The 24,511-nt window shown below is 47.7% G+C and overlaps 1 protein-coding gene across 1 annotated transcript in view; it reads right to left on the reverse strand.

Annotated features, from left to right (window-relative positions):
- LOC126176674 (transient receptor potential-gamma protein-like) overlaps positions 1-24,511 on the reverse strand; it is a 361,376-nt gene that overhangs the window by 257,242 nt on the left and 79,623 nt on the right. Inside the window, 1 exon segment of the mRNA XM_049923834.1 lies at positions 7,010-7,149. Within this exon segment, the coding sequence (XP_049779791.1) occupies positions 7,010-7,149 (140 nt within the window).

Here is a 24,511-nt window from a genome sequence, read left to right on the forward strand (position 1 = left end):
CGTAAATAATATTTAAAAAAAAAACCAAACCACTCTGTGATTAACAATATACTTCCAGAGATTATGTTACTGGAAACTTCTTTGTCCAAGACCTGTGATGGTAAATGCTGAACAATTTTCACTTCTCCTTGGATCAACGCCTGTTTCCTGTCAGAGTGGTACTGACTCAGTTTTTGACACAGAAGAAACCGGCACTGCTAAGAAAATGTAACGAAGAGTCAGCAGAAAGGTTGTGAGTAAAGAGAGGGCATTAAGTGCTATGTGTCGAATGAGTCGCGAACGAATAGTTTCGGAAATTATCTAGAGCTGTAAGGCTTCATTGTTGTATTAAGCTGCCAGATCTAATAAATGAACAACTGAGTAACTCACATAGAAGGCGCCTGTAACGGATCACTTTCTTTCCTGTGAACCTTCGTTACGGGCAGATAACGTGCTGAAGCTACGCCTCACATGCAGAGCAGAGCTAGCGAACGTCACTTACTGCCGTTACGACGTAAACGACCAAAGGCGTCTTACGACGATGCTTTAATCGAATCGATTGATTTCACTTCGTCTTTATAAACATCGCCAATAATATACAGATATTGAAAAAGATACTAGCAGAGGAAGACAGGTATCTCCTGCTTTCTTGAGTTTATAGAGACTATTACTCAGTTTTTTAAGAGATGGATTGTATCGTCATTTATTCTCTTTTCCGTCTTTCCTTAGTTGCTTCAAAATTCATTTATGTTCCGTTTATGTACCTAAATGAAAGGGAGTCTGCTTATTGCCATACGCGTTTCGCTTCTTTTATTTGTGAAGTATCTTCAGTGGCGATTTGCAGCGTCGGTAGCCCACATGTGTGGTCCTGGAGATATGTTCAGCAGTCCCCGAGGTCCAGCTGGGCGATTTACGGCGTTTATTTACCCACATATTTTACAACACATCACTTACATCACTTGCACTTATCATTTTGTGATAATGTTGATACGAATAAAAAGAAAACACGACAACAAATCAGAATAAAATTAATAAACCAGTGCAATTAGTGGAGGTGTGGAAGCAAGGAGCCAGTGAAGTTTTACGATGCAATCAGATGATCTCCTTGAAGAAAGTAGGCAGCATAAAAGACTGATGCGATAACTTTCGGACATAACTGAATCCAATACCTTCATCTAAATGTTCGCTAATGGAAAATAAAATAAAAGCAAACCCAGATAACAGTATAATTAAAGTACTTACAATTCAATACACGCTATAAGAAAGGCGGAGAGAAATGCTATTTTGTCTAAAACTGACATGGTGAGACCGTGGCTGTGTACAATTAATGTAGGTTGATTCTTACAGAGAAGAAAACAGCAACCAGCCACTATTAATACAACTATTTATTTAGGTAAATAGCGCCGTTACCGGTTTCGAACTGGCATGTTCATCATCAGACAGCTGTTGACATGATTTTCAAGATACAGTTTACATTATCGTCCGTTTTCGATTTTTATTATTCCACTGTGGCGAAGTATTTTTGGTTAGTTGTTGCCCTACGGTAGAAAAACAGTGTTAGAAGCACCCTATGTGAAAATAATTAACCTTCAAACGATGAAATACAGCGTAAATAAATATGTAAGGTTAAGTGGTTATGGTACTTATGTCGAAAATTCTGACACTGTTGAGTTTATAAATCTGTAATTTCTGTGATAACTTCAGATGTGGCAAATTCTTATTGGTGTGTGTGTGTGTGTGTGTGTGTGTGTGTGTGTGTGTGTGTGTGGCGCTTTGCACAATATGGTGCAATACAAGTTACGTAAGTACACTCCTGGAAATGGAAAAAAGAACACATTGACACCGGTGTGTCAGACCCACCATACTTGCTCCGGACACTGCGAGAGGGCTGTACAAGCAATGATCACACGCACGGCACAGCGGACACACCAGGAACCGCGGTGTTGGCCGTCGAATGGCGCTAGCTGCGCAGCATTTGTGCACCGCCGCCGTCAGTGTCAGCCAGTTTGCCGTGGCATACGGAGCTCCATCGCAGTCATTAACACTGGTAGCATGCCGCGACAGCGTGGACGTGAACCGTATGTGCAGTTGACGGACTTTGAGCGAGGGCGTATAGTGGGCATGCGGGAGGCCGGGTGGACGTACCGCCGAATTGCTCAACACGTTGGGCGTGAGGTCTCCACAGTACATCGATGTTGTCGCCAGTGGTCGGCGGAAGGTGCACGTGCCCGTCGACCTGGGACCGGACCGCAGCGACGCACGGATGCACGCCAAGACCGTAGGATCCTACGCAGTGCCGTAGGGGACCGCACCGCCACTTCCCAGCAAATTAGGGACACTGTTGCTCCTGGGGTATCGGCGAGGACCATTCGCAACCGTCTCCATGAAGCTGGGCTACGGTCCCGCACACCGTTAGGCCGTCTTCCGCTCACGCCCCAACATCGTGCAGCCCGCCTCCAGTGGTGTCGCGACAGGCGTGAATGGAGGGACGAATGGAGACGTGTCGTCTTCAGCGATGAGAGTCGCTTCTGCCTTGGTGCCAATGATGGTCGTATGCGTGTTTGGCGCCGTGCAGGTGAGCGCCACAATCAGGACTGCATACGACCGAGGCACACAGGGCCAACACCCGGCATCATGGTGTGGGGAACGATCTCCTACACTGGCCGTACACCACTGGTGATCGTCGAGGGGACACTGAATAGTGCACGGTACATCCAAACCGTCATCGAACCCATCGTTCTACCATTCCTAGACCGGCAAGGGAACTTGCTGTTCCAACAGGACAATGCACGTCCGCATGTATCCCGTGCCACCCAACGTGCTCTAGAAGGTGTAAGTGAACTACCCTGGCCAGCAAGATCTCCGGATCTGTCCCCCATTGAGCATGTTTGGGACTGGATGAAGCGTCGTCTCACGCGGTCTGGACGTCCAGCACGAACGCTGGTCCAACTGAGGCGCCAGGTGGAAATGGCATGGCAAGCCGTTCCACAGGACTACATCCAGCATCTCTACGATCGTCTCCATGGGAGAATAGCAGCCTGCATTGCTGCGAAAGGTGGATATACACTGTACTAGTGCCGACATTGTGCATGCTCTGTTGCCTGTGTCTATGTGCCTGTGGTTCTGTCAGTGTGATCATGTGATGTATCTGACCCCAGGAATGTGTCAATAAAGTTTCCCCTACCTGGGACAATGAATTCACGGTGTTCGTATTTCAATTTCCAGCAGTGTATTTAGGAATATGCGAAAAATATAATCCTGCAACTTCGCAACAAAACCGCGCGGAATTTTCGACCTAAGTACCATAACCACTTAACCTTTCATATTTATTTACCCTGTATTTCATCGTTTGGAGGTTAGGTACTTTCACATTGGGCGCTTCTAACACTGTTTTTCTACCGTAGGGCAACAACAAACCAAAAATACTTCGCCACAGTGGAATAATAGAAATCGAAAACGGACGATAATGTAAAGTGTATCTTGAAAATCATGTCAACAGCTGTCTGATGATGAACTTGCCAGTTCGAAACCGTTAACGGCGCTATTTACCTAAATAAATAGCAGTATTAATAGTGGCTGGTTGCTGTTTTCTTCTCTGTAACAATTAACCTACATGCGGAGAGAAACGTCTGAGTCCACGTTGTACCTGGTCGTATGCAGAGAAGGTGTACTGTATCTATGTACTGTACATAGTAGTATGTGGTGCAGGTACACCGTACATAATAGCGTGTGGGCCATAGTAGTATGCGGGACAGATGCAGAGTATGTGGGGCGGGTGCGGTGCACGTGCGGGGTGACTGGTAGTATGTGGGGTGGGTGCGGTGTACGTGCGGGGTGACTGGTAGTATGTGGGGCGGGTGCGGTGTACATGCGGGGTGACTGGTAGTATGTGGGGCGGGCGCGGTGTACGTGCGGGGTGAGTGGTAGTATGTGGGGTGGGCGCGGTGTACGTGCGGGGTGAGTGGTAGTATGTGGGGCGGGCGCGGTGTACGTGCGGGGTGACTGGTAGTATGTGGGGCGGGCGCGGTGTACGTGCGGGGTGAGTGGTAGTATGTGGGGCGGGTGCGGTGTACGTGCGGGGTGACTGGTAGTATGTGGGGCGGGCGCGGTGTACGTGCGGGGTGACTGGTAGTATGTGGGGCGGGCGCGGTGTACGTGCGGGGTGAGTGGTAGTATGTGGGGTGGGTGCGGTGTACGTGCGGGGTGACTGGTAGTATGTGGGGCGGGCGCGGTGTACGTGCGGGGTGACTGGTAGTATGTGGGGCGGGTGCGGTGTACGTGCGGGGTGACTGGTAGTATGTGGGGTGGGCGCGGTGTACGTGCGGGGTGACTGGTAGTATGTGGGGCGGGTGCGGTGTACGTGCGGGGTGACTGGTAGTATGTGGGGCGGGCGCGGTGTACGTGCGGGGTGAGTGGTAGTATGTGGGGCGGGTGCGGTGTACGTGCGGGGTGAGTAGTAGTATGTGGGGCGGGCGCGGTGTACGTGCGGGGTGAGTGGTAGTATGTGGGGCGGGTGCGGTGTACGTGCGGGGTGACTGGTAGTATGTGGGGCGGGCGCGGTGTACATGCGGGGTGACTGGTAGTATGTGGGGCGGGTGCGGTGTACGTGCGGGGTGACTGGTAGTATGTGGGGTGGGCGCGGTGTACGTGCGGGGTGACTGGTAGTATGTGGGGCAGGTGCGGTGTACGTGCGGGGTGACTGGTAGTATGTGGGGTGGGCGCGGTGTACGTGCGGGGTGAGTGGTAGTATGTGGGGCGGGCGCGGTGTACGTGCGGGGTGAGTGGTAGTATGTGGGGTGGGCGCGGTGTACGTGCGGGGTGACTGGTAGTATGTGGGGCGGGTGCGGTGTACGTGCGGGGTGACTGGTAGTATGTGGGGTGGGCGCGGTGTACGTGCAGGGTGACTGGTAGTATGTGGGGCAGGTGCAGTGTACGTGCGGGGTGACTGGTAGTATGTGGGGCGGGTGCGGTGTACGTGCGGGGTGACTGGTAGTATGTGGGGCGGGCGCGGTGTACGTGCGGGGTGAGTGGTAGTATGTGGGGCGGGTGCGGTGTACGTGCGGGGTGAGTAGTAGTATGTGGGGCGGGCGCGGTGTACGTGCGGGGTGAGTGGTAGTATGTGGGGCGGGTGCGGTGTACGTGCGGGGTGACTGGTAGTATGTGGGGTGGGCGCGGTGTACGTGCGGGGTGACTGGTAGTATGTGGGGCGGGTGCGGTGTACGTGCGGGGTGAGTGGTAGTATGTGGGGTGGGCGCTGTGTACGTGCGGGGTGAGTGGTAGTATGTGGGGTGGGCGCGGTGTACGTGCGGGGAGAGTGGTAGTATGTGGGGCGGGTGCGGTGTACGTGCGGGGTGACTGGTAGTATGTGGGGCGGGCGCGGTGTACGTGCGGGGTGAGTGGTAGTATGTGGGGCGGGTGCGGTGTACGTGCGGGGTGAGTAGTAGTATGTGGGGCGGGCGCGGTGTACGTGCGGGGTGAGTGGTAGTATGTGGGGCGGGTGCGGTGTACGTGCGGGGTGACTGGTAGTATGTGGGGCGGGCGCGGTGTACATGCGGGGTGACTGGTAGTATGTGGGGCGGGTGCGGTGTACGTGCGGGGTGACTGGTAGTATGTGGGGTGGGCGCGGTGTACGTGCGGGGTGACTGGTAGTATGTGGGGCAGGTGCGGTGTACGTGCGGGGTGACTGGTAGTATGTGGGGTGGGCGCGGTGTACGTGCGGGGTGAGTGGTAGTATGTGGGGCGGGCGCGGTGTACGTGCGGGGTGAGTGGTAGTATGTGGGGTGGGTGCGGTGTACGTGCGGGGTGACTGGTAGTATGTGGGGCGGGTGCGGTGTACGTGCGGGGTGACTGGTAGTATGTGGGGTGGGCGCGGTGTACGTGCGGGGTGAGTGGTAGTATGTGGGGTGGGCGCGGTGTACGTGCGGGGTGAGTGGTAGTATGTGGGGTGGGCGCGGTGTACGTGTGGGGTGACTGGTAGTATGTGGGGTGGGCGCGGTGTACGTGCGGGGTGACTGGTAGTATGTGGGGCGGGTGCGGTGTACGTGCGGGGTGACTGGTAGTATGTGGGGTGGGCGCGGTGTACGTGCGGGGTGAGTGGTAGTATGTGGGGTGGGCGCGGTGTACGTGCGGGGTGAGTGGTAGTATGTGGGGTGGGCGCGGTGTACGTGCGGGGTGACTGGTAGTATGTGGGGCGGGTGCGGTGTACGTGCGGGGTGAGTGATAGTATGTGGGGTGGGCGCGGTGTACGTGCGGGGTGAGTGGTAGTATGTGGGGCGGGCGCGGTGTACGTGCGGGGTGAGTGGTAGTATGTGGGGTGGGTGCGGTGTACGTGCGGGGTGACTGGTAGTATGTGGGGCGGGTGCGGTGTACGTGCGGGGTGACTGGTAGTATGTGGGGTGGGCGCGGTGTACGTGCGGGGTGAGTGGTAGTATGTGGGGTGGGCGCGGTGTACGTGCGGGGTGAGTGGTAGTATGTGGGGTGGGCGCGGTGTACGTGTGGGGTGACTGGTAGTATGTGGGGTGGGCGCGGTGTACGTGCGGGGTGACTGGTAGTATGTGGGGCGGGTGCGGTGTACGTGCGGGGTGACTGGTAGTATGTGGGGTGGGCGCGGTGTACGTGCGGGGTGAGTGGTAGTATGTGGGGTGGGCGCGGTGTACGTGCGGGGTGAGTGGTAGTATGTGGGGTGGGCGCGGTGTACGTGCGGGGTGACTGGTAGTATGTGGGGCGGGTGCGGTGTACGTGCGGGGTGAGTGATAGTATGTGGGGTGGGCGCGGTGTACGTGCGGGGTGAGTGGTAGTATGTGGGGCAGGCGCGGTGTACGTGCGGGGGTGAGTGGTAGTATGTGGGGTGGGCGCGGTGTACGTGCGGGGTGAGTGTAGTATGTGGGGTGGGCGCGGTGTACGTGCGGGGTGAGTGGTAGTATGTGGGGCGGGCGCGGTGTACGTGCGGGGTGACTGGTAGTATGTGGGGCGGGCGCGGTGTACGTGCGGGGTGACTGGTAGTACTGTATGTGGGGCAGGCGCACTGTACCTGGTAGTAGGCGACGACGCGCAGCGCCACCGTGGCCACGTACAGCGAGTTGGTGACGAAGTCGATGACGTTCCACATGTCGTTGGCGTACTCCTCGAGGCCCACGTCCCACAGCTGCTTCACCTCACTCCAAATGAGTCCTGCACAACACAACACAACATAACAAGGGTCAGCACGATCTCTTGACTTGCCATTTGCATTTGCCTTTTACGATCCTTCTCCTGGTTCTTCTGTTTCACCCAGCGCACTAAATGACAAAATAACTCACTGATGTGCTTTCAGCTTGTGACTGATCATTTCACCAAGGTCAGGTGCTTCTGAGTGGCCGGCTATATTGAATACAGTTACACCGGAGTCCTGGGACTGCACCACTGATCGACCGCAGTGCTGCCTATAACTTCAGCGAAGTACGGGAGTGAGCACTTGGTTCTGTAAGGACAAAGAACGAGACTTTGTTCAATCGTAGAGATCTGAATGCTGGGATGGATGCCCTTGGGAGCGGACGGCGGCGGGAACAGAGCAGGCAGGCGGAGAGGGCGGATGGTCCGTCAGCGCGCCTTCCTCTGGCGACAGGACTGATTACTGGAGGACAAGTAACGTTTCGAATAAACAGTATTACAGCAAGTGGACGGTTCTAAAGTGATTTCGAGAGATCTCAGCACACACCACCAAGCATGGCGCTGTAGACGGGCTGATAGAGAGAGGAACATGATTCTGGAAAAAATCGACGAAGAGAATTTGCTAACGCTGATCGATTAGTCGGCGAACTGCATCAGTACATCTAGTTGGGGACAGCTGTTGGCCTACCTATCTGGCTCCTGTAAAGGCACTGTGCATAGTGCATGTCCCACTAGAATCGGACCACCTAACGCTGCTAAATAAGCTTCCACGGCCGGAATGGTCCACCGAAATTCGCTATAACATGTATGTGGGATATACGGTAATCTGACTAGAAGGCGTAAAAGAAATACGTGGAAGACAACATATACAGGGTGTTACAAAAAGGTCCGGCCAAACTTTCAGGAAACATTCCTCACACACAAAGAAAGAAAATATGTTATGTGGTCATGTGTCCCGAAACGCTTACTTTCCATGTTAGAACTCATTTTATTACTTCTCTTCAAAATCACATTAATCGTGGAATGGAAACACACAGCAACAGAACGTACCATCGTGACTTCCAACACTTTGTTACAGGAAATGTTCAAAATGTCCTCCGTTAGCGACGATACTTGCATCCACCCTCCGTCGCATGGATTCCCTGATGCCCTGATGCAACCCTGGAGAATGGCGTATTGTATCACAGCCGTCCACAATACGAGCACGAAGAGTCTCTACATTTGGTACCGGGGTTGCGTAGACTAGAGCTTTCAAATGCCCCCATAAATGAAAGTCAAGAGGGTTGAGGTCAGGAGAGCGTGGAGGCCACGGAATTGGTCCGCCTCTACCAATCCATCGGTCACCGAATCTGTTGTTGAGAAGCGTACGAACACTTCGACTGAAATGTGCAGTAGTTCCATCGTGCATGAACCACATGTTGTGTCGTACTTGTAAAGGCACATGTTCTAGCAGCACAGGTAGAGTATCCCGTATGAAATCGTGATAAAGTGCTCCATTGAGCGTAGGTGGATGAACATAGGGCCCAATCGAGACATCACCAACAATGCCTGCCCAAACGTTCACAGAAAATCTGTGTTGATGTGATTGCACAACTGCGTGCGGATTCTCGTCAGCCCACACATGTTGATTGTGAAAATTTACAATTTGATCACGTTGGAATGAAGTCTCACCCGTAAAGAGAACATTTGTACTGAAATGAGGATTGACACATTGTTGGATGAACCATTCGCAGAAGTGTACCCGTGGAGGCCAATCAGCTGCTGATAGTGCCTGCACACGCTGTACATGGTACGGAAACAACTGGTTCTCCCGTATCACTCTCCATACAGTGACGTGGTCAACGTTACCTTGTACAGCAGCAACTTCTCTGACGCTGACATTAGGGTTATCGTCAACTGCACGAAGAATTGCCTCGTCCATGGCAGATGTCCTCGTCGTTCTAGGTCTTCCCCAGTCGCGAGTCATAGGCTGGAATGTTCCGCGCTCCCTAAGACGCCTATCAATTGCTTCGAACACCTTCCTGTCGGGACACCTTCGTTCTGGAAATCTGTCTCGATACAAACGTACCGCGCCACGGCTATTGCCCCGTGCTAATCCATACATCAAATGGGCATCTGCCAACTCCGCATTTGTAAACATTGCACTGACTGCAAAACCACGTTCGTGATGAACACTAACCTGTTGATGCTACGTACTGATGTGCTTGATGCTAGTACTGTAGAGCAATGAGTCGCATGTCAACACAAGCACCGAAGTCAACATTACCTTCCTTCACTTGGGCCAACTGGCGGTGAATCGAGGAGGTACAGTACATACTGACGAAACTAAAATGAGCTCTAATATGGAAATTAAGCGTTACCGGACACATGTCCACATAACATATTTTCTTTATTTGTGTGTGGGGAATGTTTCCTGAAAGTTTGGCCGTACCTTTTTGTAACAACCTGTATGTAATTGCGGGTGCACGTGGCGCTGGAGGAGCGTATATTACTTTTACAGAGGCCATCATCAAGGCCTCTGAGTCCATGGTGAAAGGCAGAATGCCAGGACGCAAAGCCAACGAGGAAAAGAGGCACTAAGGCGATACAACCAATACACCACATTAGTAAATAAATCGAAGTTAAATGTGCTATAGCAAATGCCAAACGTACTTTGAATCAAAAGCTAAGAAGAAACTGGGGAAAATTATGTTGGACTTTTTTTTAAAGAAATACCACTTACATAAATTTGGCGGAAAATTAAACGCTCCGCCAATAGAGGGACGGCGCCCCAGAAAGTGGCCCCCACCAGGGCGGACCCAATTTCGGTCTGGAAGAGGAATCGCCTCAAACGAAGTTCTAATGCTTTTAACAACCGAGATTCACAAATCCCTACGCGAAAATAAATACTTACTGCACATTTTCACAGATTTAATAAATGGCTATGACAATGTATCACTACCGATATCAACACATTTCCTGATTAACTACGATGTGCTCAGAAAATTTGCTCAAATCTACAACTATTATTATCACATCGACAGATCATGATTAAAAATTGCCCACAAACAAAGGGACCGCGGATGACGAGTACTGGCTTGCCACAATACTCTATTTTGTCGTCAGTGTTTTTCAATATTTATAAATTATTTAGCGGGCGATCACACTAAGATCTTGCAATTTGCTGACAGACTCTACATTTACGCACCGAGGCATTAGGACAAGTGTTGGAGAATTTCCAGTCTTGGTTCCTATTAATTCACTGTCTATATATCCCAGGAAGACTTCACTCTGTGTATTCACTAGACAAAGATGTACTGGACTGAATCAAATGAAACTAGGCCTATATAAATTACCAGTCGACAAAACTATCAAATATTTGACTTGGAAATAGGTCACAAACTGATATGAAGTCTACATATTGGAAGAGTAAAACAGAAATGAGAAACGGGAGTAAATATTCTACGAACAGTTGCAGGTGTTGCCCTTGGGGGAGGGGGCGGGGGGAGGGGCGGGGGGGGGCGGGGAGGCGGGGGGGGGCGGGTTGGGGGGCTGAGCGGATGCCGCCAATGTGGCTCTACGTATTTACAGAGCACTTAATCGTCCCTACCTGGACTGTGCAATGCAACTACAAGCACTTCCACCCTAATTGTTGTTGTTGCTGTGGTCTTCAGTGCAAAGACTGGTTTGATGCAGCTCTCCACGCTACTCTATCCTGTGCAAGCCTCTTCATCTCCGATTAACTACTGCAAGCTGCATCCTTGAAAATCTGCTTACTGTATTCATCTCTTTGTGTCCCTCTACGATTTTTGCTCCCCATGCTTCCCTCCAATACTAAACCGATGATCCCTTGGTGTATCAGAAGGCGCCCCAATTCTTTTAAGTACCTCCTCATTAGTTACGCATCTACCCATCTAATCTTCAGCATTCTTCCGCAGCACCACATTTCGAAAGTTTCTATTCCGTTTTTGTCTAAACTATCTATCGTCCATGTTTCACTTCCATACGTGGCTACGCCCCATACAAATACTTTCAGAAAAGATTTTCTAACACTTTAATCTATATTCGAAGTTAACAAATTTCTCTCCTTCATAAATGTTTCCCTTGCCGTTGCCAGTCTACATTTTATATCCTCTCGACCACCTCTGCGCCGGCCACTGTGACCGAGCGGTTCTAGACGCTTCAGTCCGGAACCGCGCTGCTGCTACGGTCGCAGGTTCGAATCCTGCCTCGGGCATGGCTGTGTGTGATGTCCTTAGGTTAGTTAGGTTTAATTAGTTCTAAGTTCTAGGGGACAGATGACCTTAGAAGATAAGTCCCATAGTGCTCAGAGCCATTTGAACCATCCTTTGCTGTCTCTGACAGAACTACAATGTCATCTGTAAACCTTAAAGTATTTATTTCTTTTCCCTGAACTGTAACTACTACTGCAAATTTTTGTTTGATTTCCTTAACTCCTTGTTCAGTGTACAGATTGAATAATATCGGTCATATGTTAGAAAACTGTCTCACACCCTTCTCAACCACTGCTTCCCTTTCATGCCCCTCGACTCTTATTGCCGCCGTCCGTTTCCTGTACAGACAAAATACAGAATAAATTGCTCCGCATCTGTGTCGGTGCGATGAAATCGACGCCAACAAGTGTACTGTTATGGTAGACATAAAAAGCCCCATTACACCTCCGACTGCATTATCTCTCGTCGAAATTCATGCTAACATATAGCCAGTTTACGAGAGCATTGGTTATATCGAATATCCGTACGATGGCGATTGACTGTTTTATCCGATGCTGTTGGATCATCAAAAAGGCGCCGACATATGTTCTAGATTACTTTGGAAATTGAAGTGCTCAGCACGAAGTGATACGATCTACGGATCTACCATGTTACAACTGTTATCACATATCCTATGTAAGTAGGCTGTTTAGGTTTTTATATTGGTAAAGCCACGTAGCGCTGTGTATGAAAATCACTGGCTGTGCTGTGTGCAGTCTGTGGCTGGTTGGCATTGTTGTAATATTCGCTATTGTAGTGTTGGGCAGTTGGATGTGAACAGCGCGTAGCGTTGTGCAGTTGGAGGTGAGCCGTCAGCAGTGGTGGATGTGGGGAATGAGATGGCGGAGTTCTGAGAGCGGATGATCTGGACGTGTGTCCATCAGAAACAGTAAATTTGTAGCACTGGATATCATGAACTGATTATATATATATATTATATAATGACTTTTGAACACTATTAAGGTAAATACATTGTTTGTTCTGTATCAAAATCTTTCATTTGGGAACTATGCCTAACAGTAGTTAGTGACTTCAGTAGTTAGAATCTTTTATTTAGCTGGCAGTAGTGGCGCTCGCTGTATTGCAGTAGTTCGAGTCACGAAGATTTCTGTGAGGCAGGTGATTCATGAAAGGTATAGGTTAGTCAGGACCATTCTTTTCTAGGGATTATTGAAAGTCAGATTGCGTTGCGCTAAAAATGTTGTGTGTCAGTTTAGTGATGATCAGAATAAGTAAAGATAGAAATGTCTGAGTACATTCAGTTTTGCTCAGCTGTTTGAAAATCAAATAACGTAAGGGGTTTATCAGCACAATCATTCATAAATTTTTCTAAGGGGACGTTTCACCTCCCTCAAATCAAAGCGAACATTGTGAAACATACCTACGGTAATCATTCACAGCATATGTCTTAGGACATATAACAGATCCCAGAATAATATACACTCCTGGAAATTGAAATAAGAACACCGTGAATTCATTGTCCCAGGAAGGGGAAACTTTATTGACACATTCCTGGGGTCAGATACATCACATGATCACACTGACAGAACCACAGGCACATAGACACAGGCAACAGAGCATGCACAATGTCGGCACTAGTACAGTGTATATCCACCTTTCGCAGCAATGCAGGCTGCTATTCTCCCATGGAGACGATCGTAGAGATGCTGGATGTAGTCCTGTGGAACGGCTTGCCATGCCATTTCCACCTGGCGCCTCAGTTGGACCAGCGTTCGTGCTGGACGTGCAGACCGCGTGAGACGACGCTTCATCCAGTCCCAAACATGCTCAATGGGGGACAGATCCGGAGATCTTACTGGCCAGGGTAGTTCACTTACACCTTCTAGAGCACGTTGGGTGGCACGGGATACATGCGGACGTGCATTGTCCTGTTGGAACAGCATGTTCCCTTGCCGGTCTAGGAATGGTAGAACGATGGGTTCGATGACGGTTTGGATGTACCGTGCACTATTCAGTGTCCCCTCGACGATCACCAGTGGTGTACGGCCAGTGTAGGAGATCGCTCCCCACACCATGATGCCGGGTGTTGGCCCTGTGCGCCTCGGTCGTATGCAGTCCTGATTGTGGCGCTCACCTGCACGGCGCCAAACACGCATACGACCATCATTGGCACCAAGGCAGAAGCGACTCTCATCGCTGAAGACGACACGTCTCCATTCGTCCCTCCATTCACGCCTGTCGCGACACCACTGGAGGCGGGCTGCACGATGTTGGGGCGTGAGCGGAAGACGGCCTAACGGTGTGCGGGACCGTAGACCAGCTTCATGGAGACGGTTGCGAATGGTCCTCGCCGATACCCCAGGAGCAACAGTGTCCCTAATTTGCTGGGAAGTGGCGGTGCGGTCCCCTACGGCACTGCGTAGGATCCTACGGTCTTGGCGTGCATCCGTGCGTCGCTGCGGTCCGGTCCCAGGTCGACGGGCACGTGCACCTTCCGCCGACCACTGGCGACAACATCGATGTACTGTGGAGACCTCACGCCCAACGTGTTGAGCAATTCGGCGGTACGTCCACCCGGCCTCCCGCATGCCCACTATACGCCCTCGCTCAAAGTCCGTCAACTGCACATACGGTCCACGTCCACGCTGTCGCGGCATGCTACCAGTGTTAATGACTGCGATGGAGCTCCGTATGCCACGGCAAACTGGCTGACACTGACGGCGGCGGTGCACAAATGCTGCGCAGCTAGCGCCATTCGACGGCCAACACCGCGGTTCCTGGTGTGTCCGCTGTGCCGTGCGTGTGATCATTGCTTGTACAGCCCTCTCGCAGTGTCCGGATCAAGTATGGTGGGTCTGACACACCGGTGTCAATGTGTTCTTTTTCCCATTTCCAGGAGTGTATATAGATGTTGCCAAAATTGCAAATGGCACCGAGTGTGTATTCAAAGACTAGACAACAGATGTTTCGGCACACTAGAAATTACTTATAGAAATATCTCTTATGACGGCGGAGCTAGTAGTCGTTTTACAGGCAATTACGTACACAGAAACCTGCATTCAGCACAAAGTTATTAACTTGAACCTAGTGACTCAACAATCCAGTTGTTTATGGAATTATGCAACAAGACAGTTGTTCCTTGTCTTCAGTCCTGAGACTGGTTTGATGCAGCTCTCCATGCTACTGTATCCTGTGCAAGCTTCTTCGTCTCCCAGTACTTACTGAAACCTACATCCTCCTGAATCTGCTTAATGTATTCATCTCTTGGTGTCCCTATACGATTTTTAAACTCCACGCTGCCCTCCAATGCTAAATTTGTGATCCGTTGATGCCTCAGAACATGTCCTACCAACCGATCTCTTCTTTTAGTCAAGTTGTGCCACAAACTCCTCTTCTCCCCAATTCTATTCAGTACCTTCTCATTAGTTATGTGATCTACCCATCTAATCTTCAGCATTCTTCTGTAGCACCACATTTCGAAATCTTCTATTCTCTTCTTGTCCAAACTATTTATCTTCCATGTTTCACAACCATACATGGGTGCACGCCATACAAATACATTCAGAAAAGACTTCCTGACACTTAAATCTATACTCGATGTTATCAAATTTCTCTTCTTCAGAAACGCTTTCCTTGCCATTGCCAATCTACATTTTATATCCTCTCTACTTCGAACATCATCGGTTATTTTGCTCCCCAAATTGCAAAACTCATTTACTACTTTAAGCGTCTCATTTCCTAATCTAATTTCCTCAGTATCACCCGACTTAATTCCACTACATTCCATTATTCTCGGTTTGCTTTTGTTGATGTTCATCTTATATCCTCCTTTCAAGACACTGTCCATTCCGTTCAACTGCTCTTCCAAGTCCTTTGCTGTCTCTGACATAATTACAATGTCATCGGCGAACTTCAAAGTTTTTATTTCTTCTCCATGGATTTTAATACCTACTCCGAATTTTTCTTTTGTTTCCTTTACTGCTTGCTCAATATACAGTTTGAATAACATCAGGGAGAGGCTACAACCCTGTCTCACTACCTTCCCAACCACTGCTTCCCTTTCATGCCCCTCGACTCTTATAACTGCCATCTGGTTCCTGTACAAATTGTAAATAGCCTTTCGCTCCCTGTATTTCACCGAGCGGGGCCTCGCAGTGGTTAGACACTGGACTCGCATTCGGGAGGACGACGGTTCAGTCCCGCGTCCGGCCATTCTGATTTAGGTTTTCCCTAAATCACTCCAGGCAAATGCTGGGATGGTTCCTCTGAAAGGGCACGGCCGACTTCCTTCCCAATCCTTCCCTAATCCCATGAGACCGATGACCACGCTGTCTGGTCTCCTTCCTCAAACCAACCACCCATCTCCCAGCCACCTTTAGAATTTGCAAGAGAGTATTCCAGTCAACATTGTCAAAAGCTTTCTCTAAGTCTACAAAAGCTAGAAAAGTAGGTTTGTCTTTCCTTAATCTTTCTTCTAAGATAAGTTCAAAAATGGCTCTGAGCACTATGCGACTCAACTGCTGAGGTCATTAGTCCCCTATAAGTTAGAACTAGTTAAACCTAACTAACCTAAGGACATCACAAACATCCATGCCCGAGGCAGGATTCGAACCTGCGACCGTAGCGGTCTTGCGGTTCCAGACTGCAGCGACTTTAGCCGCAAGGCCACTTCGGCCGGCCTCTAAGATAAGTCGTAAGGTCAGTATTGCCTCACGTGTTCCAACATTTCTACGGAATCCAAACTGATCTTGCCCGAGGTCGACTTCTACCGGTTTTTCCATTCGTCTGTAAAGAATTCGCGTTAGTATTTTGCAGCCGTGACTTATTAAACTGATAGTCCAGTAATTTTCACATCTGTCAACACCTGCTTTCTTCGGGATTTGAATTATTATATTCTTCTTGAAGTCTTAGGGTATTACGCCTGTCTCATACATCTTGGTCACCAGATGGTAGAGTTTTGTCATGACTGGCTCTCCCAAGACCGTCAGTAGTTCTAATGGAATGTTTTCTACTCCTGGAACCTTGTTTCGACTGAGGTCTTTCAGTGCTCTGTCACGCAGTATCGTATATCCCATTTCACCTTCATCTACATCCTCTTCCATTTCCGTAATATTGTCCACAAGTACATCGCCCTTGTATAGACCCTCTATATACTCCTTCCACCTTTCTGCTTTCCCTTCTTTGCTTAGAACTGGGTTTCCATTTGAGCTCTTGATATCCAAACAAGTGGTTCTCTTTTCTCTAAAGGTCTCTCTAATTTTCCTGTATGCAGTATTTATCTTACGCCTAGTGCGATAAGCTTCCAAGCCGGCCGCGGTGGTCTAGCGGTTCTGGCGCTGCAGTCCGGAACCGCGGGACTGCTACGGTCGTAGGTTCGAATCCTGCCTCGGGCATGGGTGTGTGTGATGTCCTTAGGTTAGTTAGGTTTAAGTAGTTCTAAGTTCTAGGGGACTTATGACCTAAGATGTTGAGTCCCATAGTGCTCAGAGCCATTTGAACCATTTGATAAGCTTCCACCTCCTTACATTTGTCCTCTAGCCATCCCTGCCTAGCCATTTTGTACTTCCTGTCGATCTCATTTTTGAGACATTTGTATTCCTTTTTGCCTGTTTCATTTACTGCATTTTTATATTTTCTCCTTTCATCAATTAAATTCTATATTTCTTCTGTTACCCAAGGATTTCTACCAGCCCTCGTCGCTTAACCTACTTGATCGTCTGCAGCCTTCACTACTTCATCCCTCAGAGCTACCCATTCCTCTTCTACTGTATTTCTTCCCACCATTCCTGTCAATTGTTCCCTTATGCTCTCCCTGAAACTCTCTACAACCTCTGATTCTTTCAGTTTATCCAGGTCCCATCTCCTTAAATTACCACCTTTCTGCAGTTTCCTCAGTTTTAATCTACAGTTCATAACCAATAGATTGTGGTCAGAGTCCACATCTGCCCCTGGAAATGTCTTACAATTTAAAACCTGGTTCCTAAATATCTGTCTTACCATTATATAATCTATCTGATACCTTTTAGTATCTCCAGGGTTCTTCCATGTATACAACCTTCTTTCATGATTCTGGGACCAAGTGTTAGCTATGATTAATTTATGCTCTGTGCAAAATTCCGCCAGACGGCTTGCTCTTTCATTTCTTAGCCCCAATCCATATTCACCTACTATGTTTCCTTCTCTACCTTTTCCTACTACCGAATTCCAGTCACCTATGACTATTAAATTTTCGTCTCCCTCACTGCCTGAATAATTTCTTTTATCTCATCATACATTTCATCAATTTCTTCATCATCTGCAGAGGTAGTTGGCATATAAACTTGTACTACTGAAGTAGGCATGGGCTCCGTGTCTATCTTGGCTACAATAATGCTTTCACTATGCTGTTTGTAGTAGCTTACCCGCACTCCTATTTTTTTATTCATTATTAAACCTACTCCTGCATTACCCCTATTTGACTTTGTATTTATAACCCTGTATTCGCCTGACGAAAAGCCTTGTTCCTCCTGCACCGAACTTCACTAATTCCCACTATATCTAACTTTAACCCATCCATTTCCCTTTTAAAATTTTCTAACCTACCTGCCCGATTTAGGATCTGACATTCCACGCTCCGATCCCTAGAACGCCACTTTTCTTTCTCCTTATAACGACGTCCTCTTGAGTAGTCCCCTCCCGGAGATCCGAATGGGGGACTATTTTACCTCCGGAATATTTTACCCAAGAGGACGCCATCATCATTTAACCATACAGTAAAGCTGCATGCCCTCGGGAAAAATTACAGCCGTAGTTTCCCCTTGCTTTCAGCCGTTCGCAGTACCAGCACAGCAAGGCCGTTTTGGTAAGTGTTACAAGGCCGGATCAGTGAATCATCCAGACTGTGGCCCCTGCAACTACTGAAAAGGCTGCTGCCCCTCTTCAGGAACCACACGTTTGTCTGGCCTCTCAACAGATACCCCTCCGTTGTGGTTGCACCTACGGTACGGCCATCTGTATCGCTGAGGCACGCAAGCCTCCCCACCAACAGCAAGGTCCATGGTTCATGGGGGGAAAAACATGTACATTACCATTATTTGCATGACGATTCTGATGGTGTAATCAGATTTTCAATATCTTCATTAGTTTAAAGTTTAGTATCTGACTGTAAATTATACAAGTAACACTCAGCAACGAATTTCCAAAATTAAAACGGTTCATCCGATTTCATCGATCGACATGTCTTTAGGAAGATACTAGTGTAAACTTAATTGGCATAAATTACAGGCAGATAACTTGATTAGTACATGAGTTATTGGAGGTTAAAGTGGCCGGTTACTGTCGATCGCGTCAGGCTATAAGTACTCCACAGCGACACGTAAAAACGGTAGAAGCATGCTTATAAATATATTTATTCGTGTACGTGTTGGTTGATATCCGATATATACTATTCGTGAAGAAATTGGTTAAATAATTACTGTGTTTTAGAAAGGATAGAGACATTAGGCTACTGGCCTACCTTTTGTTCTGTTCCTGTGATATATGTTTATTTAATTTGTTTATGTGTCTAATAATGTGTGTTTGAGCGTGTTTATGGTCCAGCTGTAGGAATATTTATTTAATTTCAAGTTATTTAAATGTAAATCCAGTATTTCGAATGTGTTTCATTATGTTTGTGTGGGTGCGTTGGCTTGAAGACATGGCGTAGCACTCTAGCCAATCACAGGACCACGAAGATAAGGTTAGAGAGATAAGGGCCCGTACGGAGACATGTAGACTGTCGTTTTTTCCGTCACTCTATTTGCGAGGGGAGGAAAATGACTAGTAGTTGTACAGGGTACCCTCTGCCACGCACCGTCGGCTGGTTTGCGGAACATGCACTGGGTTGCCGCATAAGTTCGTAGCATATTCCATAAGTTTAACAAACACAACAGATACACCTAACAGAAACTTCAGTCATCAATAACACACAGGGTGTACTAAAAAGAATCATCCGATTAAAAAAGTCATAACTATTATGTTGTTTGAGATACGTAGGTGAACATCTTACTGTTGGAAAGAGCAAACTCTAGAGTTTTACATGGTTCCCGGTAGGTAGCAACAGTGCGCCCACGGGACAACAGAAAGCGTTTTGTCTTCTGTGTTTTGCGAAGTGCGCGTCGGTAACAACTGTTCAGCGTGACATTCGCACTAGGTGTGGTGTGGATGCTCCTACAGTACAGAGCATTAGACGATGGCGCGAACAGTTCCGAGAGAGAGGTTATTTGTGTAAAGGCAAATCGCCGAGCCATCCGCGAGTGTGACAGATGTCGAATGCACCCGCCATAGGTTCACAACTAGTCTGTAGAAATCCGTACGCCGTGCAGCTCGACAGTTCAACATGCCCCCGATGTCCGTCTGGCGTGTGCTGCTTCGACGTTTACTCATGAAACCACACAAAATTCAGCTACTGCAAGCTCTTCGTTAAGGTGACAAACAACGTGTGGAGTTCTGTAATTTCGTTCTCGGTAAGATGAAGGATGACAATTTTCTTGTACCCTTAAATATTTAGTGACGAGGCAACATTCCATTTAAATGGAAAGATAACGTCATAATGGGAGAATACAGGATACGGAACAACTACATGAAGTTGTACAACATGAGAGGGAGTCTCCAAAATTCAATGTGTTTTGTGCAGTTTCACGGGAAAAGGTGCACGGTCCATTTCTCTTTGCTGGAAACACTGTCACAGGAACTAGATATCTCGATATGGTTGAGAACTTTCTATTCCCACAGTTGGAGACTGATTCGAGCGACTTCATTTATGAACAGGATGGGGCACCGCCAGACTGGCATCGGGAAGTACGGGAATTTTTAAATCAAAGGACTACTGAACGATGGATCCGTCACATTGGACCAAATGATTCTGCCTTACATTACTGGACTCCGAGGTCACCGTACCCGACTATATGTGATTATTTCTTGTGGGTTTTTATAAAAGACTCTCTTTATGTGCCTCCGCTACCAACAACAATGAATGAACTGAGACATCACATAACAGCAGCTGTGGAAGCTGTAACTCGAGGCATGGTCGCTGCAGTATGGAAAGAATTTGAATACCGCGTTGACATATGCTGTGCATTTCAAGGGCGGCATATTGAACACCTATGAAAAGGTATGAAAAATATCTTTTTGAGTTTCCCGTTCATCAAAAAACAAAATTCATTGTATATGTTTTTAGTGTCGGAAGTGTAGACGTGTTAAATCGACTGATTGTTTATGAAACACCCTGTATATTCCTTGACTATTTATACAACGGTCTGCAAACGTTGATAGACCCGGAAGGTAAAAATTGGAGAGGATCGGGCTCACAGGGGGACCATTCTTATCAAGAAACATTCGGAACTCGAACAGACACGAAACTGGGTTAATACTACACTCTCATCGACTACTGATCTGTGTAGAAATTTTCAGGGCTCAAGCTCACTCGGAAATGATAGTGGTAAACAAAGTACCCTCCGCCAACCACCGGATAAGAAAGCGAGTTAATGTTGCATTGTCGTCACGTTCTGAGGTATGTTGAAAGTTTCAGATGCCTATCACACCGATAAGTTGCTTTAAAATCAACTGCAAAATTTGCACCGAGCGAACAGACAAGAATGCGACCTAATACAAACGCGTTGAAATTAAAAACGCTTTACTCGTTGTTCGGTCTATATATATATATATATATACCGTTCCCTACTACGCTCGGAGGCGTGTACCAGTCAAAAGTTGACTGACAAATGTTGTATACGAGTGTTCGATATCAGTACTATGCTAGAGTAGAGCTTCGGTTTCCGAAGTGTTCACAAGACGGCTGTTCCGTTCACCGCTCCTTGCAGAATATTGCTTAGGCCAGTATTACGCTATCAAATTTCTTTGTCATAGATTTGATCAAAGATGTGATCCAATATTCCGTCCAATATATTTGACAAAGATCTTCGACGTAGCGCTAGAAGGGGTATTACACTGTCATCAAATTTTTCGTCAAAGTTCAAGATGGCTGACAACAACTTGTTATTAACCGCAGCAGTTGTACGTACCCCAATTGCATTGTGTGCACATGCGGAAAAGAAGTGGGGGGAAAATGGAACCATACATACGAGGTTGACAGTCTTAAAGTCCTGGGATTACAACTTGATAATAAATTCAGTTGGGAGGAGCACACCACAGAACTGCAGAAAGGCCTTAACAAATCTGTATTTGCAATTCGAGTGTTCGCAGACATAGGCAACATAAAAATGAAAAAGCTTGCATACTTTGCCTACTTTCATTCCATAATGTCATATGGGATATTATTTTGGGGTAAATCTTGAAGTCAAACAGAAGTTTTCAGAGTCCAAAAGCGTGTAATACGTATTATTTGTGGAGTAAATTCATGGACGTCCTACAGAAACCTCTTCAAAGAACTGGATATACTAACTACTGCCTCTCAGTATATTTACTTCTTAATGAAATTTGTCGTAAATAATATATCTCTTTTTCCAACAAACAACTCAGTTCAAACATGATCTGCACAAGGACTTAAAAGCACTTACTATAGTTCAAAAAGGGGTCCACTACTCAGCAACACTCATCTTCAATAATTTGCCAGGAAACATAAAAAATTAAGTTAGAAATAAAGATCAGTTTAAAAGGAGCCTGAAAAACTTACTACTAGCCAACTCCTTCTACTCCATTGGCGAAATTTTTAATAGAAACAAATGGTGTATTGTATTTATTCATACTATTAGTATTGTTATTTCAGCTTAAAAAAAATCGACATGTTCGACATCCACGAGGATCTCCTCAGCACGGATCTATGGAAGGAAAAACTAATCTAATCTGGGTGAAGCCGTGGGTTTTACGACGACACAATAAAAGCATTCAACAAAACTTGTTACGTGAGCTTACAGTGGAAGACGTCAAGTCGTACATCAATTACTTAAGAATGGATGAGCATACATTTCTGTATGTGCTCAATGAAGTGTATCCTCATATCACAAAGCACAATATTCACTTAAGAACTGCTACATCTTCAGAAGACAGGCTCGCTGTAACACTCCGATTCCTTGCTACAGGAGACGGTTATGTTATGTTATGTTAGGTTACGTTAGGTCAGGTCAGGTCAGTTCTGGTCAGGTCTCCAATCTTCTTAATCTATTTTTGTATTCAGGGTGCCTCACGTTGTAAAGCGCCTCATCAGCTTCAGACATCTTTATTAATTTTGTAGTTGTCGGCACACACCAATTGTATTTACCGACAATGGTTATAAAAACACTACAGACGACAGAACGCTGCAGCGATGCTAGCGCTCCATATGGTAACATGTCACATTACAGTGAACAGAAGACAAGCGGTTTCTTTGGTCAAATATACAGCGAGGCCCTAGATTTGATCAAATATTGGACGACATTTGACAAAGTCCCTATTACACTATCAAATATCTTTGACAAAGATATTGGACAAAGAAATTTGATAGTGTAATACCGGCCTTACGAACGACGGCGACAGAGTGACGCACCACGCCGTGCGAGCCGCCGCCCCTCCGCCAGCGGCTGTTTTGTTTCAACGGCCTCGCGGAATCCGCCCCCGCTGACAGCCCGCATGTAAATTGCCTCGTTACACTCGCGGCTCACTGTGCCGGATTCGGCGGTGGTAGCGGGGTGGGTATTCAGAGCGCAGCGGGATAACCCGGCAGGTCTGCACGCCCCGTCCAGCAGAAGCACAGAACTGAAGGTGTGGATCGCTGATTTCAGTCTGTTGTACGAGTGTGGAGCGTGTTTTATATGGAGACTTGCGGCTGAAGATTGCGAGAATCCCCCCTCTGGAAATGTCTCAGTTGAGCCAGTAAGTCCGTGCAGTATGGCGTATGGGCGTGCTTTTCCATCCAAGTTTTGCGGAGGTTAAGACAATCCGTCCTCGGACTCTCTTAGTGAATCGTCCTGTAGAATTCTTTCTTTCTGTCTTGCCGACAGCCTCTCGATGTACTGTATACTGAGGCAACATCAGCGCCGTCGGATTCTCTGTGAAGTGCAGTTCTACTTCCCGTGATTGTAAGTGATGAAGCGGGAAGCTATACTATTCGGAATAATGTTCAAAAGAAATTCCGTAAATATTTACCACACTGAAAAGTAAAAGTTTCCCGAGAGCAGAACCAGGTCGGAAGGCATCCATCCTATCGGCAACTGGCGACTGAGGCGCGCAGCCCGTGCTCTCCCTGCGTAGCCCGCTGCTGACGTGCCGGCCGTTCTCTTGTCTGGTCACAGCGCCTCACACCGCCGCCCGCCGGCAACGCCATACGGAACAACGGCTCCTCCAGCCAGCCAGCGTGGGAACTGGAATCTTGCTCCCGACTGCGTGGCGCTCTGCAGTACCGCTTTACTCTCTCCATGCTACATGACATCTGCAGACGCAGTACGACATGGTAAAGTCAGAAAATAAGGAAATAAAGTGTGACTTGAACAGAAGGGGTACCTTCATTACAGTTAGAAAACTGGTAGATAAAAATATAAAATGGATTAAGAAGACACATGAAAACATAACTCTCCTCCAAATTGATGAAGAGTTTGCTAAAAATAACACAAGAAGCTTTTACAGAACTTTCAGACAAAGGTTATCAAGATACACAGCACCCACCCTCCAATTTCGAGATGTAAATGGGACCATCGCTCACAATAAGACGGAAAATTGCAAACTACTAGCGGGCTACTTTGAGAAACTCTTGAATTGTGAACCCATCCTCGAAAAATTTGAATCCATCCCAAATAACCGTGAGAAGCCGGATTCAGAACCACCGACGACTGAAGAACTACAGAAGATCACTTCAGAACTTAAAAACAACAAGACGTCCGGAGAAAACCAAATAGTGGCCGAACTATGGAAAAAGGCTGACCAAAATGCACTTACATCCCTTAAGTGTTTTCGATAAAATCTGGAAAGAAGAAGAGATCCCCCGCAGAATGGAGAACAGCTCTCACCCACCCTATCCACAAGAAAGCTTTGAAGACCGACCCCAACAATTACAGAGGAATATCACTGCTGGATATAACGTACAAGATTCTTTCTAAAGTCCTTTTGAACAGGGCAGAGCCGCAATTGGACCCACAAATCGGGGAATACCAGGGAGGTTTTAGAAAGGGTGGATCGTGTTCGGAACAAATACTAAACCTCAAAAACATGATGGCATACCG

This window comes from Schistocerca cancellata, chromosome 3, assembly GCF_023864275.1.
Source record: "Schistocerca cancellata isolate TAMUIC-IGC-003103 chromosome 3, iqSchCanc2.1, whole genome shotgun sequence".
In the NCBI taxonomy this organism is placed as follows: Eukaryota; Metazoa; Arthropoda; class Insecta; order Orthoptera; family Acrididae; genus Schistocerca; species Schistocerca cancellata.